General features: G+C 37.4%; 1 protein-coding gene across 2 annotated transcripts; it reads right to left on the reverse strand.

Moving 5' to 3' along the window:
* Window positions 1-10342: 10342 nt before the first annotated feature.
* LOC112184178 (secreted RxLR effector protein 161) lies at window positions 10343-15863 on the reverse strand. 2 transcript variants are annotated; one of them, XM_024322451.2, is made up of 2 exons: window positions 13246-15863; window positions 10343-11835 (listed from the first exon to the last, which is right to left on the reverse strand). In XM_024322451.2, the coding sequence occupies exons 1-2, from the start codon at window positions 13880-13882 to the stop codon at window positions 11750-11752; spliced, it is 723 nt and encodes a 240-aa protein (XP_024178219.2). In that variant the 5' UTR covers window positions 13883-15863; the 3' UTR covers window positions 10343-11749. Both variants share the same exon structure in this region; 1 of them encodes a protein (XP_024178219.2).
* Between the last annotated feature and the right edge of the window lie 109 nt (window positions 15864-15972).

A 15972-nucleotide genomic window follows, 5' to 3' on the forward strand; every position in this document is an offset into this window, starting at 1 on the left:
CAAAAATATTCCATGTTTTAGGGTGTAATCATCATGTTTTCTCCATCATTTCTCACACTAATCCACCATCATCATCACCCAAAAACATTCCATGTTTTAGGGTGTAATCATCATGTTTTCTCCATCATTTCTCACACTAATTTACTCAATCTTTTCCAATTTCACTCTTCTTTCTCTTCCCTATATAAACACCTTCTCCTCTCACTCTAAAACACAATTCCTTCATCCATCTCATCTTCTTTGTCTCTCCATTTCCTTTCCATTTTTCTCTCCATTCTCTAGTTTTAAGTTTCTGCATTTTTAAGCAAAGAGAAGAAGAGAAGAAGAAGCCATGAAGCCTCCTAGCCGTCATCATCCACCTTGTGCCGTGATAGTGAAGTCTTGCTTTAAAGATTCAAGATCAATGTCTCAAGCTCTTCATCATCCACTCCCTTCATGGTGTAATTCTATCTTTTTCCTTGTAATTTCTTTTGGTTTTCTTTGTTTAGATTTGTAGAACTATGAATTCTAGTTAACAAATAATGTTAAGGGCAAAGTTTAAAGCCCGTTTATATGTTTTGAGATAAAGTTGTGATTTCTATATGTTGATTTTTATGTTGCTTATGTGGGTTTGTTTAATTAAATTTGCATGATAGAAAACTTTTGTATTTTAATCTTATGTGGTTGCAAACACTTAGGGTTTTGATATAATTGGTGCTAGGTTTAAGAACATGAAATCGACTTTTCGTTTTGTGTAAACTTGAATCAAAGTAGTAAAGGTTTTGTGCAAAGACCGAATTTAATTAAAGAGGATTGCAATTAGGTGGACTTTTCCATACTAAGTTGTACACTTGAGTTGATAGCCTTTCTCTATGTCTAATGCGTTGAACATGTCATGATTGACTAGCTTTCTAGGGCTTGATTGCATGTTTGATAGGATTAATCTAGGTGCTTTCGCTTAGGTTAATTAGCATTGAAAAGTAAAATATGGGAAATCATTTGCTTTCGAATGTTTCACATGATCAACTACTCTCTCATGACATTTAAAATCAACTATAGGAATTGTAATTGGATTTCTTACATATGGATGTGGTTTTGATCTTTGTTCCTTGCGATCCACCCTTGTATATATGTTTTTACATTTTCTTTATTTTATTTATCTTAATTTTCAATTCTATAATTCTTAAACCCCCCTCCCTTTTTATTTTGTTACTTGTATATATTTCTATTCTTTATTTTATTTTTGTAAATAATACTTTATTATTTTAATTCTTTATTTTATTTTTGTAAATAATACTTTTCTTTATTTGTTACACAATTACAGGTGTACCCTCAATCCCCGGAATAGAACGATCCCTATTTGCTTATACTACTAACGATATTTCAGGGTTAAATTGCGCGCTTCCCAAAAGCGCATCAATTTTTGGCGCCGTTGCCGGGGATTGAAAAATCACTTGCTAAATTGTGTCATTTATTGTATATATTTGTTGTATATAAATTGTTTAAAACTTAGTTTAAATTTTATTTATATTATTGAACACGAATTTTAATTGTAGGTTGTAAATTGAGAGGAATAGGTGAAGTCTCTTTTGTTAATATTGGCCTAAACCCCTTATTGGTACCTAGCTCAGGTCGCTTAAGGTTGAGGGCGGCCTTTATTAACACTTGTTGAACTGTCTTCACACTTATGAACTTTTTCATCTTAGTAAGCATAGCCTATGTGGAATGGTGTCTAGGAAGGGGACAACGTTCATGACGGGTTTTTGAATCCAGAAGTGCTTGCAATTGGGCCTAAACCACTATGTGGGAGTAGCTCATGCCAAAATGGATTTTTCCTCTCGTGTTCGTCCTCCCCCACCTGGCCATTTCAGTAAGGTTGCCCAAACGATTTGAAAGGGAGTTTGTGTCTAGGCGACTATACTTGGGCCGCACGTCCACTTGATTTACCGCTTGGAATTTGATTCGATATCAATAATGTTTATAATAAAAGAAATACTTGTGAATACTCTATACGTGTAAATTATTTTGTTGTTTCACACTTTAAACTTGTAAAAATACTTTTCACGTTTTATACTCACTTGTGTACTTAACTTGTGTCCTATGTACAATATACTTGTTAATAATACTTGTAGTTTGTAATTAATAGTTATACTTGTTTTTATTTTGTATTTCTTTGTTAATTATAGTTACTAACTTTATTTAATGTAGGTACCGTCTGGCTGCAAGGCGTAAAATACAAGCGCTACTTGGGAGGCAACCCATGCAAATCAGATTTGCTTTCTCTTTCCCTATTTCTTTTTCAATTTTTCTCTTTAGTTTTTATTTTAGGATTTGTTTTCGTAAATGTCTTCTATCTATGCTTACTTATTTCATTGCATGCTTTTAATTGATTACATTGAAGATAATGCAATATTTAAGTGTGGGGAAGGGATTTATATTTTTGTCTTTTATTTTTGAGTCCTATATAATTATATATTAAAAAATATATATATATATTAAAAAAAAAACTGCATTCATTCAGTCTTATTAAATTCAGCTATTTACAAAAAAAAAAACAAAAAACAAAAAAACAAAAAAATAATAATAATAATACTCTAAACTAAGCTATGTCTGCATCTTTGTAGGAGTTGAGGCTGAGCTCAAGGGAAATGCGAGAGCCACCGCCATAGCAGCTACCTCCCTCGGAAGTAGTCTTCATGTTGCCCAAGATGTCCACACCATGCATGGGGAATAGTGGAAGGGTTTCAATCTCCTGGTGATATTCTCCTCGTTGTTCCATGATCGATCCATCAGCACCATAGCCGACACGTGACCCAAAATTTAGATCAATGGATCTGTCAGTACTAGTAGAACTAGTGGATCCAAAATTGAGATCGAGAGATCCACCAACCGGAACGTTCCGAAATTCCTTCAACTTCTGCCTCTCACGAGCCTTGAGGTTCTGGAACCAAAAGAAGACGTTTTTGTCCTCGATCTGCCCATACTGTATCAGATGGAGGCAGATCTCTTGAATCTGCTCTGGAGTTGGGTACTTAAAACCCTTATCATAGTAAAGGCCCTTGAGGATTCTTAGTTGAGGCGGTGTGGGAGCCCACCGGTTATTAGTCCCGGCTGCTTGGTTGTTTCCTCCATCCTCGATTTGTTGCTGGGTCTGTTGCTCCATTAGTTGCAGAGTTTGTGGTTCCATGTTGATGAAGAAAGGATTTGAGTTTCGAAAGAAAGGCTGAAGGGTTGAGAGAGAAAGGCTGGAACTCGGAAGAATTTTCTTTTGGAGTGAATAGTCGCTCCCTCAGAATGCACCTAATTATAGAACGAGTGAGCAGATCTCCACCGTTGGATGGACGACCTCTGAGATTAAATCTACGCGTTGGATTAAAGTCACCCGCAAACACGGAAAAGCTGTTGGTGCGTGGAAGACACGTGGGGGAACCAAACGAATCTCGAGGAGCTGTGACAGACAAGCTACAGCCGAAAGCAGGTTTAATTGCCATGAATCAAGGAAAAGAAAGGACGCGTGGGGAATCAAACGAATCTCGAGGATCCGTGACAGACAAGCTATAGCCGAAAGCATGCCATAAATCCAGGAAAAGAAAGGAATATTTACACGTGGGGGAGTTTCTTGGGCCGTGAACTGTCATAACTCTTCTCCTTCCCGGAGAAGCTTTGTTAAAACCGTGTGCCTGTTGAGATTTCTACCCTATTTTGTGCTTTACATATACATCCTTTTTTGTCTCCTCCAGATTTTACTAAGGTTTGTCTAAGCGTGCAGTTTCAAATTCCTTCTACTTCCTCATGGCTCGAACCAAGGTTACCCCTCGCAGGGGCGTCAATCAACGCCATGTTCTCTCTTTGGAAGAAGAAGGTCGTCAAGCGGCCACTAGAGCTGGGCTTACTCGTCCATGGGACCATCGTCCTATCCGTGAGCGTACCCGCAGTCCCCCTCCTCTGCCTCGTCGCTCTCCTAGACTGCATCCCGGAGAGTCTTCTTCCTCACCAGCTGCTCGTGCTCCTCGCCCTATGGCCACCCTGGAAAGCTTGACGGATTCGATTGATGATTTGCGTTCCTCTCTCCGCGATGGTATTATGGTGACAGATTGGAGAGTCAATTGCATGATCGATTACATCTCTGAGATGAACTGCTCTTTGATCCGCTGTCACACTGCAATAAACAAGCTTGCTCAGGAAGTTAATAACTTGCAAAGTTATCCTCCTGGGTTTCCTCGCAAGGACATTACTGCATCACAACATGAGGACCCGCCTCCGAAGGCTGAAACCAGCAAGAGGGCTGCCACTCGCCGGCATACCGCTCCTCCAAAGGAGTAAATGGAGGTACAAGTCTAGGCTGAGAGACTTTAAACATTAAGCGCTGCATGGGAGGCAACCCATTTCAACCGTATCTGTGGAGGAGACTTCAAACGCAGATTTGCTTTCTTGAACTCTTCCTTCTATTTTATTTTCATGAATTTTAAGTTGTTTTAAGTTTTGTTGTGTTAACTTTCTCTTCTATGCTTGATTTATGCTTTGCATGATTTATATTTGTTTATACATTGAGGACAATGCATGAATTAAGTATGGGGGAAGGATTATTGATTTATTGTGTTTTTAGTAGTTAGTATATAAAAAAAAAAAAAAAAAAAAAAAATAGTTGATGTTGGATTGTGTTTTTATTGTGTTTTTAGTTGATGTTGTGATACACTAAGGTATATTGGATTAAACATAGTCTTGAAAAATGGTAGCTGTTTCAGTCCCATTGCACATCGAGACTCCCTGTTCCCGTACCTAAGTGTTGAAATTAAATTAAATTGTAAAAAAAAAAAAAAAAAAATGTTGGTTTTAGAGTGTTTTTGTGTGTTTGAGTCTTAGGATGCTCCTAATGTCTAGGATGAACATGCCTCCGAATTCATGGCTGAAGGTTTTCACAATCAAAATATGACTTAATTGAATTATGTGGTTAATCGACATTGTGATGCTTGTATGAAGATTTGAGATAGGATTGTAACTTGGTTCATTAAGCATGCTAGGATTAAGTCTGATTCATTTGACCCAAAGTGAGTTTTTGTGCTAAAATACTTTCTTTTCGAGTGCTTATTGATAATTCTAGAATTTCGTGGCTGTATTTGCAAAACCTCATCATTCTTTGGAAATCCAATGATCATGTGCCATAGATTTTAATGGACTAGAGAGTACTAGAACTCGGCTGTTGTGACTGTCAAAACTTGTATGCCATAATATGCACTGATCCTGGATAGGATAGAAGGCATTAGGGTAACCACCATAGCCAAACAAGCATGTGTCCCCAATTGTGCCCGTCGTGGGACTCCTTAGAATGAACCCCTTTGAGCCTACGTTGAAAACCTTTGTTTCATCACCCTCACTACCCTACCATGAGCTTAGTACAGGATATCTCTACCCTTGTCTTAAGGACTTAGTAGAGCATGACATAGTATGTAGGGGTGACGATGAAAGACAAGTGTGGGGTGGGGAAAATCCAAGAAAAAAAAAAAGAAGAAAAAAAGAAAAAATTTTGCCTTGAAAAAAAAAAAAGAAAAAAAAAAAGAAAGAAAAGCGGCAAAAGAGAAGAAAACTCTTGGGAAAATGTTAAAGTGTGGTTTTGGACTTGCAAATTTGTAGAAGGCTCAAAGTTGAAAATTATGCCTTTGTCCATTCCCATGTTGGTTAGAGTGAAGGTTTGGCCCAAAACAATGATATTTGGTCTACAAAAATGATGACATAAGGTGGTCCTTATATGCTCTGCTAGATCCTTAGGATTTTTTGTATCCTTAATCTTCATTTCAAAAACCCTAGCTTAGCCCCATTACAACCTGTTTTAAGTGCTGACTTGATCCTTGAGATGGGCAGTCTTTGGTTAGTGGAGTCAGTTACGCAGTCGAGCTTATGGTTTAGGTCCATTTGTGCACTTAGTCATTTCATGAGGTCTTTAAAAATTCTTCACAAAATGTGTTTATTGATGCAATATGCAAGCTGTTTGTTGCCTTACAATTTGTTCTCTTGCATATACTTGAGTGTGAAGCTTTTAAGCATAGCCATTTCTGAGAGAAAAATCGAGAGTATGCCCTGTGAGTTTGGATTGGACTTGTTCGAAACATGCTATCATTCACTGTATAACTTAAGTTCTCCATATCTTGCTTAGTCATATCAATGTCACACATTTATTAACCATGGAATTATCTTTGTGATTTTGATTAAGTGTTTAACGTGAAAGCCATGAGTTTGGAGTCTATGAGACAACAGTTAGGAGCAATAAAATCATTTTCTTCCTTTTTGTCAAGTCTTTGTTCTGTTTTGGATTTTTTTTGTTTTGTTTTGCTAAGGGACTAGCAAAAGCTAAGTATGGGGGAATTTGATAGGAGCATTTTAATGTGATATTTTAATAGTTAATTCCTCACATTTTGCTTAGTTAATTCCTTAACGAATCGATTTTTAACTCAATTTCTATTTTCTTAGGTACATTGGAGTAAATGATGGTGAAATGAGCATTATGTCCACACTTACCTACAAATGGTGGAGATAAAATTGAAGTAAATGAGTAGGAAATCCATCATCATCATCACCCAAAAACATTCCATGTTTTAGGGTGTAATCATCATGTTTTCTCCATCATTTCTCACACTAATCCACCATCATCATCACCCAAAAACATTCCATGTTTTAGGGTGTAATCATCATGTTTTCTCCATCATTTCTCACACTAATTTACTCCATCTTTTCCAATTTCACTCTTCTTTCTCTTCCCTATATAAACACCTTCTCCTCTCACTCTAAAACACAATTCCTTCATCCATCTCATCTTCTTTGTCTCTCCATTTCCTTTCCATTTTTCTCTCCATTCTCTAGTTTTAAGTTTCTGCATTTTTAAGCAAAGAGAAGAAGAGAAGAAGAAGCCATGAAGCCTCCTAGCCGTCATCATCCACCTTGTGCCGTGATAGTGAAGTCTTGCTTTAAAGATTCAAGATCAATGTCTCAAGCTCTTCATCATCCACTCCCTTCATGGTGTAATTCTATCTTTTTCCTTGTAATTTCTTTTGGTTTTCTTTGTTTAGATTTGTAGAACTATGAATTCTAGTAAACAAATAATGTTAAGGGCAAAGTTTAAAGCCCGTTTATATGTTTTGAGATAAAGTTGTGATTTCTATATGTTGATTTTTATGTTGCTTATGTGGGTTTGTTTAATTAAATTTGCATGATAGAAAACTTTTGTATTTTAATCTTATGTGGTTGCAAACACTTAGGGTTTTGATATAATTGGTGCTAGGTTTAAGAACATGAAATCGACTTTTCGTTTTGTGTAAACTTGAATCAAAGTAGTAAAGGTTTTGTGCAAAGACCGAATTTAATTAAAGAGGATTGCAATTAGGTGGACTTTTCCATACTAAGTTGTACACTTGAGTTGATAGCCTTTCTCTATGTCTAATGCGTTGAACATGTCATGATTGACTAGCTTTCTAGGGCTTGATTGCATGTTTGATAGGATTAATCTAGGTGCTTTCGCTTAGGTTAATTAGCATTGAAAAGTAAAATATGGGAAATCATTTGCTTTCGAATGTTTCACATGATCAACTACTCTCTCATGACATTTAAAATCAACTATAGGAATTGTAATTGGATTTCTTACATATGGATGTGGTTTTGATCTTTGTTCCTTGCGATCCACCCTTGTATATATGTTTTTACATTTTCTTTATTTTATTTATCTTAATTTTCAATTCTATAATTCTTAAACCCCCCTCCCTTTTTATTTTGTTACTTGTATATATTTCTATTCTTTATTTTATTTTTGTAAATAATACTTTATTATTTTAATTCTTTATTTTATTTTTGTAAATAATACTTTTCTTTATTTGTTACACAATTACAGGTGTACCCTCAATCCCCGGAATAGAACGATCCCTATTTGCTTATACTACTAACGATATTTCAGGGTTAAATTGCGCGCTTCCCAAAAGCGCATCATAGTGACTCACGCTAACATCCAGTTTCATCTTTCCCATTTAAAATCCAAAATGTAGTAATGCATCCAGCTGCTTTTTGGGTGTGGTTTTGGAATTCAACCCTCTATCTGTTATGCTTGATTATGTGTTTTTAGACATTTTAGGGAATGCTATCGGGCTTGCCTTTCTAAAAAGAAGAAGATGAAAAAGAAAAAAAAAGGAAAGATGAAAACATTATGGTATATTTCAAGATTCTTTTTTCCTGTTCAAGTTGGCATTAGATGGATTCCTCTTTCCTTTTGGTATTTCGGGAATGAATGTGAAAATATAAGAACAGAACGTTTTTCTAGAAAACGGGGATTGATAGGCACATTGCAATCCTTACTGGGTAGAAACCAAAAATAACACAGAACACAGGATTTTTAGTTACACAGTGAATATACTTACATGAGCATTTGCCAAGCATAATTAGCTATAATGAGCCAGGCTCATACTACCACCAGCGGTATCAACAATCATTAACGGTGTGACCTATGGAAACACAGCCAAGCAGGCTATCACCTGAGCCCCGGCTCACCCCCAGATCATCACTGACGCGCTGTGCCAAGATCGCCTCGCTGAAGCATCAGAAGATATGAATTGAAGCATATCAGTCTCACATCAAAACAAGGAAGACATCAGTCTCTTCCCCACCTATAAAAGGTCCACTCCTCTCTCCTCATTAATTACGCATTTACTACTTATCTACTGTTATTCTATCAAAATAAATATATTGACTAACTTAGGCATCAGATAAGACAAGACCACCAACTGCGGTCTCCTTCTGACGCCCTTTGTATTTCATTTGACAGATAGCGGAAATCATAAGAACATCACAAGTAGCAGTCCACTCATCTGACCAGTGTTAACCGAGATTTGGCCATTGCTGAATTTTAGACATTAACAGTGAAAACCTCAAACATGAGATTAAAAACAATGCGGGGCTTTTACTCTTGAGAACCCAAAAAGAACAATTAACTTATGATGAATGATATGTTCTTTACAAACTTAAATAACACTTGGTCGGCTACAATCACTAGACATAACTAATGAGAAGTTTGCCTTCAATCTTGAACTCCTTCTTCACTTGAACGATTGCCAATTATTGCCCTCCTTTCTTCACAGGTTCCCTACTGATCTCAAGAGAATTTTTGCATATGAGAGACACGACCAAGAACACTTAAGCATGGAACAAGTGTCCTTGATTCTTATGACAAAACCGATCTCAAGCAAGCAAGACTACCAAACTAATTCTTGTGTCTACCCCATATGACCATATGTTTCCTCACATATATATTAAGGGGCTGTGCAATACTCAATCAAACAGAATACAACCCTAATTTGACTTCTACATGGAAATAATCTTTTGTGTTAAAGATAATCAAATAAAGACACCAAATCCTAAAATATTTAGGAAATCAAAAACACAATATGACAGACAGAAAAATATCTTTAAATAAAAAAATAACCCCAAAGATACTTTCCTAGACCAACCACTAATTAACACACGGGACTAACCATGTATGAATGGATGCATTTACCTGAGATTCTCTGTGATCAGCGTGTAGGATACTTCAAAGTTTTGTATGGGAATGCCAACACACCATAAATAGTTCTTTACCTACAGAATGTTCTCACTCAAAGAAAGTACTGGAGGTAATGTGGAGGGATTCATTAGGATTTGGGTGTTTGGTATTAGGTTGAATTGCTTAGAGTTGGGTGCTCATTTGATATGCTTTTATGTTTCTGAGCCATGTTTCTTAACAACTCGTTTCTTTTCTTAAACTGTACCAAATTGTTTGACTTGGTTCCTTTTTTATCTGTTTGTTTGATGCTGAGAAGCAGGCGCCCCTTCATATCCAGCAAGATAGTGTTGGCCTGAGCAGTGTTTCGGGTATAAACCTTTTTTTTCCCCACATGGTTATTAATTTCTGAGAGGCTGCATCCTGAATTTCATATATATAATCCATAAATATTGCATTACGTCAGAATGTCGTAAGACGATTTATACTACAAAGTCTAAAAATTGGCAAGGATATAGGGACAATACTTGCAAATTGGCTTTTGTAACTATTCTTGGCCAGGCTTCATCAGATTTCTTGTCCTGTTTAGTGTTTACATAATTTGTTATCAGCGAGCCAATATGCTTCCATAGTTTGGATGGTTGGACTTTTCATTTCTAGAATATAGGTTGTAATTACCTGATGGAACAATTGTTTGAAGTACTGTTATGTATAGAAATTTATTTTAAAAGAAATGCGATACATAACACGAAGATTTGCTAACGCAATGTAAACCTCTCCACTGAGGAAACTTCACTGCGTGGCTTTTGACGTAGCCAACACGAAAATCCAATCCAATATGAATCACTAGGGTTTACAGAATACAAGTCGTGTTGTTCTTAACAAACACTCTCACTTAGCAACACATGCCAACTTGTTTTACAACTGTTCTAACTCCTAATACAACATTCAAGATACTTAACCTTCAACTTTTCGTGCTGTCAATTTAAATCACGATCTTGAGAATAAGTATGAAATGATTTTGCAATGGAATACATGAAACACATAAAGAGGGTTTTTCTAGAAAAACGATATGAACAACTCTAATCAATCTAGAGCAATTTTTGTGTAATCAAAAAAGAAAAACCACCACGCTAACTTTCGTTTAGAAACCTTTTATAGGGGAGAAACTCACCCCCTCAATCAAATCTTTTCTTAATAAATAATTTAAGAAAATTATAGAAAGGTTTTAAAAAAATTTTTGAATGAGCCGAAACTTTCCTAACCAAGATCTCAAATTGATATGCAAGTTTAAATCCCTCTTTAATGCATAATAGATTTGAATCAAATTGATTGATATGCATATCAATCAAAAAGCATCAAAAAGATATGGAATCAAAACATATTAAACTCAAGATCAATGACTTAATTTGGCCTAATCTTCTCTTCAAGATCCGATCCTTTGATCCTTTATCTTTGTTTCCTTAATGCTCCGGTTTTCTTGTGACAAAAGGGAAATCATGTATTGAATGGTGAACAGCCCAAAATACTTACAATCTCCCCCTTTGGGCATTCCCATTCAACACATGATTTTTCAAGCTTTTTGTCCTGCATGTTAGTTATCACAAATAAACACTAGTCACTAAACAAAGGATACTACTTGGATTAAGGAATCAGTTTCCATCCTTTTCCAGATCCAAGTAGCCAAAATAAACTTACTAAATAACCAAAAGCATCCAAGAAAAATATCTGTGCTTATGCACTTACAACCCATAAAAAAAATATTGTTTGATTGAAATTAAACTGCAGAAAGCATAAAAAAAAAAAACAGAAAAATAAAAAGAGTTTACTTCTCCCCCTTTGAACGGGAATGCCCTTCGACTTCCTCCATAAGCTTGACGACATGATCCTGAAACTCCTCGCTGTCCATGGAAGTTGAGGTCTCTGCAGGGGCGACTGCTGCTGGAACAGCGGTGGAGGGAGCGGGAGCGTCAAACCCGGGAGGGTGACGCTGCATGTTCCGGATCTCCTGTGTGAGGTTGGTCAGAGCATGACTAGTACGAACCAGAAGGGAATGCATGTCGTCCATGTCCATAGTGAGGCAGGCAATTCTCCAGTCAGCTACCAGGATCTGGTCACTGAGACTATCCAGAGAGACAGGAGGAGGAGCAGCAGAAGAGGCACCAGGCGTTGAGGAGTGAAGAGGAGGGCTCCGACTACGTTCACGCTGCATGCCGGGATGGAGAATCCCGGCCCGGATGGCGGCCTGACGGCCTTCCTCTAGATGAGGCAGGCGGCGATGTCCACCAAGTCGAGTTGTGTGCTTTGTGCGAACCATGGTGAGAAATACAAGTTAATTGACAAACCTGCACACAGAGACAACCAAGAGTAAAATCCGAGGGAGACAAGAGAGGCTATATATATGAAACAATTAGGTTTAGAAAACCAAAGGTCACACCGGTTAGGATAGCGTCTCAAATGGGGAGAGGAATTATGACAATTAGTTTTCTGAGAAACACGCATGCAACTTACTTCTCCCCCTTAACTTAGGCTTAATCAATAAGGAAATTAAGAGTAACCAGAAGGTAAACAAGGAGAGGAAACGAAGAGACAAAAATATTCCCATAATCTGCAATTATATCACATGATCATTTCTTGTGCTAAGTATCAAGGCAATGAATGCATTAGTCATATTGAAGAGAGAAAATATAGCATAGGTCAGTCACAGAGAGCATAAATCACAGAGTGAAAAGAACATAGTTCAGAGTACGAAGCATGATGTATTCTATCAACAAAAAGAATTGGTACTCATAGTCAGACCGTAGGGAATAACGTTGTGAAAAAGAAAAATTTAGAATAACCAGTATGTGGGGCTTAGAAATGAGTTTAGTGACAGGGAGAAGTAGTGAAGTAGGTGAACGTAACCATGTACACCAAGCTCTCATTGATCTCTTTTAAGTTGTGACAATTCGAACTCATGTAACAAGAATCTTCTCAGCAACTCCTAGAACAGATGTTCTTAGGGTACTAAACATGACAAGGATGTTCCATGGAGAGAGTCTCGAGTAGTTGTCAGCAATATTTTATTTTACGTGCAAAGATCACTCACCAACTCGTTTCTTGCAAACCTTAGAAAGTTCACCACAACTAAAGCCTGATTACTCGGAGAGATGGGATATAGTTATCCATTCTCGTTTCTTACAAACCCTAGAAAGTTCACCACAACTAGGGCCTGATTACTTTGAGAAGAGGGAATGTATCATTTGAGCATTTTAAGCAGTTCTTCTACTTCACCGAAACTCATTTGACAAGAAACACACAGCATGCCACCACATAGGCTATAAGTGAAAGTTCATAGTAGGGTTACATGATACAGTGACTAACCATGAGTACACAATTTTATTTGTCCAGAATAAGGCATGGCTACAAGGGATACATAGCTTGAAATATGGACATTTCACTAGTGACTGTGGTCAAAGGATACTAGGATCACAATTTTCTCAATCAAAAGTGGACAGTCATTCTTGTGCCTTAATGCTTAGAACAAATCCCTAGGGCATTTCTCAACATCTCAAACCTAGCGGTGTCAAGAGGCTTAGTGAACAAATCAGCAAGTTGATTTTCAGTGGGCACAAAGCTTAACTCAAGTATGTTTTGTTCAACCAAATCCCTAATAAAATGATATCGAAGATCAATGTGCTTAGTTCTAGAGTGTTGAACAGGATTCTTGGTGATGTTGATAGCACTGGTGTTGTCACAAAAGATATATAACTTACCTTTCGGAATGCCATAATCATGAAGCAATTGTTTCATCCACAGCATTTGCGTGCAACAACTCCCAGCTGCAACATACTCAGCTTCTGCAGTAGATAGAGAGATGCAATTTTGTTTCTTGCTATGCCAGGCAACCAGATTGTTGCCAATGAAGAAACATCCCCCGGAGGTACTTTTTCTATCCTTTAAGTTTCCTCCCCAGTCAGCGTCAGAATATCCTGCAATTTCCACGTTAGTATCAAAGGTATAGAAAATTCCACAGTCAACTGTACCTGATATATAGCGAATGATTCTCTTGACAGCTTCCAAGTGTGATTCTTTAGGATTAGCTTGAAAGCGTGCGCACACTCCTACACTGTAAGATATGTCAGGTCTGCTGGCAGTGAGATAGAGCAAACTACCTATCATGCTGCGATATAGTGTGTGATCAACTGATTTCCCATTCTGGTCTTCGCTCAGCTTAATAGTGGTACTAATGGGATTGCTCACTGTCTTCTTAGATTCAAGACCAAATTTCTTGATCAGATTTTTAGCGTATTTTGTTTGAGAGAGAAACAAACCTGTGTCTATCTGCCTTACTTGCAGTCCAAGAAAGAAAGTTAGTTCACCACACATGCTCATTTCAAACTCACTTTCCATGACAGATTGGAATTCTTTGACAAGATATCTAGAAGAGGAACCAAAGACAATGTCATCAACATACACTTGGGCAATGATAATATCATTTTTGGTTCGTTTTACAAACAATGTTTTATCAATAGACCCTCTAGCATACCCTTTTCCCACAAGATGAGTGGAGAGCCTCTCATACCAGGCTCGGGGAGCCTGCTTTAGCCCATACAGAGCCTTCTTGAGACGGTAGACATGATCTAAGTTATGTGGATCTTGGAAACCTGGTGGCTATTCCACATAAACTTCTTCCTGAAGGTTCCCATTTAGAAAAGCAGTTTTGACATCCATTTGAAACAGTTTGAACCTAAGATGACAAGCTATAGAGAGGAGTAATCTAACTGATTCTAATCTAGCCATAGGAGCAAATGTCTCGTCAAAGTCAAGACCTTCAATCTGAGAGTATCCTTGAGCTACTAGTCGAGCTTTGTTTCTAACCACATTCCCTTTTTCATCACTTTTGTTTCTAAAAATCCACTTAGTTCCTATAACATTGCATTTACTAGGTCGAGGTACCAAGTACCACACATCATTCCTAGTAAATTGATTGAGCTCATCCTTCATGGCACTAATCCAGTTATCATCCAATAAAGCTGCCTTAATATTTTTTGGTTCAACAATAGACACAAAACCAAAGTGAGATATAATGTTCATGCTTAGCAGATTTTCAGTAATAAAACATAGCAATGCACTTCCTTCACTTACCTCAGAGGTACTTACCTGAGCTGTAGCTTTTCTCCTTGTTGTCAGTCCATCTTTCAGATTTCCGATGATATCTTGAGAGGAGTGATCCTTTTGAAATTGCTTGAATCCTTTCCTTTGGATGGGAGCTGGTTCAAAAATGTTGTCGGGAATCTCCTCTTCCTCTTCATCAGATGAAGCTTCTGCAATTAGTGGTGGAGTGATAGAGGAGGGTGATGGATCTGCATATGATTCTTCCTGTTTTACACATTGATCATCAATAGAAACATTAATGGATTCCATAACAACTCGGGTTCTTTTATTGTAAACCCTATAAGCTCTACTGTTCAGAGAATATCCCAAGAAAACACCATCGTCACTTCTAGCATCAAATTTTCCAAGATGTTCTCTATCACGTAAAATGTAGCAAGGGCTGCCAAAAATGTGAAAGTATCCAACATTTAGCTTTTTACCTTTCCACAACTCATAAGCTGTTTGATCAGTACCTGGTCTGAAGAATACTCTGTTTATAGTATAACAAGCAGTACTGATAGCCTCAGCCCAAAAGTTTGTGCTTAAGCCTGCAGCATGCAACATTACTCGAGCCATGTCCAGCAATACCCTATTTTTCCTTTCCACAATGCCATTTTGCTGTGGAGTGATTGGAGCTGAGAGCTCATGAGACACACCAAGCTCATGAAAATAGTTAGAGAAAGAGGCATTTTTAAATTCAGTACCATTATCCGATCTTACCCTCACTATGCTAGCATTTGATGACTTCTTTTCAATGATCAATTTTTGACTCAAGTTTTTAAAAGATTCAAACGTTTCCGTCTTGTCTTTTAAGAAATTTACCCAGGTGTGACAGGACCCGACCCAGGAATCGCCCCACTTACCTGGATACGAGCCTGCGGGGCCCACTTTAAGTGAAATCCTACCGAAAATTCGGCAGAACCTCCCCTAAAAATGGGTTACCCAAAATTTCACAAACCTGGACATGATTTCAACTATATCTTCTACTCAACCTACGATATCAAATTTACAATCCAAGCACATATATATTACATCCAGAAAGTTCAAATCCCAACATAATCCTCCGTAAGTAACAACAAACCAAACAACAACCTCCATCCAACTTAAAAGAAAGGTTTATCAGAGCAACACTAAACTAAGCCGATATCATACAAGGTAGGTTAAGTAATAACCTACGGACAAAAACGGAATCGCTGATTTCCAAAGTCCTTGAGCCTGGATGCAATCTCTGCTAATCTGAAATCTGGGCATTTGAAAACGAAGGGCCCAGGGGAAAACATATAAAAATCTATTAGAGTGAGTGGACAAAACCGAAACTAGAATCAAAACAATTTATGGTATGCTTC

Source organism: Rosa chinensis, chromosome 2, assembly GCF_002994745.2.
Source record: "Rosa chinensis cultivar Old Blush chromosome 2, RchiOBHm-V2, whole genome shotgun sequence".
NCBI classification, from domain to species: Eukaryota; Viridiplantae; Streptophyta; class Magnoliopsida; order Rosales; family Rosaceae; genus Rosa; species Rosa chinensis.

Excerpts from the sequence above, each read along its gene's own strand:
- LOC112184178 (XM_024322451.2), bottom strand. The coding sequence starts at position 13,882 with ATGGAAAGTGAGTTTGAAATGAGCATGTGTGGTGAACTAACTTTCTTT. Across the intron at positions 11,836-13,245 it reads TGATTATGGCATTCCGAAAG|GTTTGTCAATTAACTTGTAT; the intron begins GTAAGTTATATA and ends CTCTGTGTGCAG.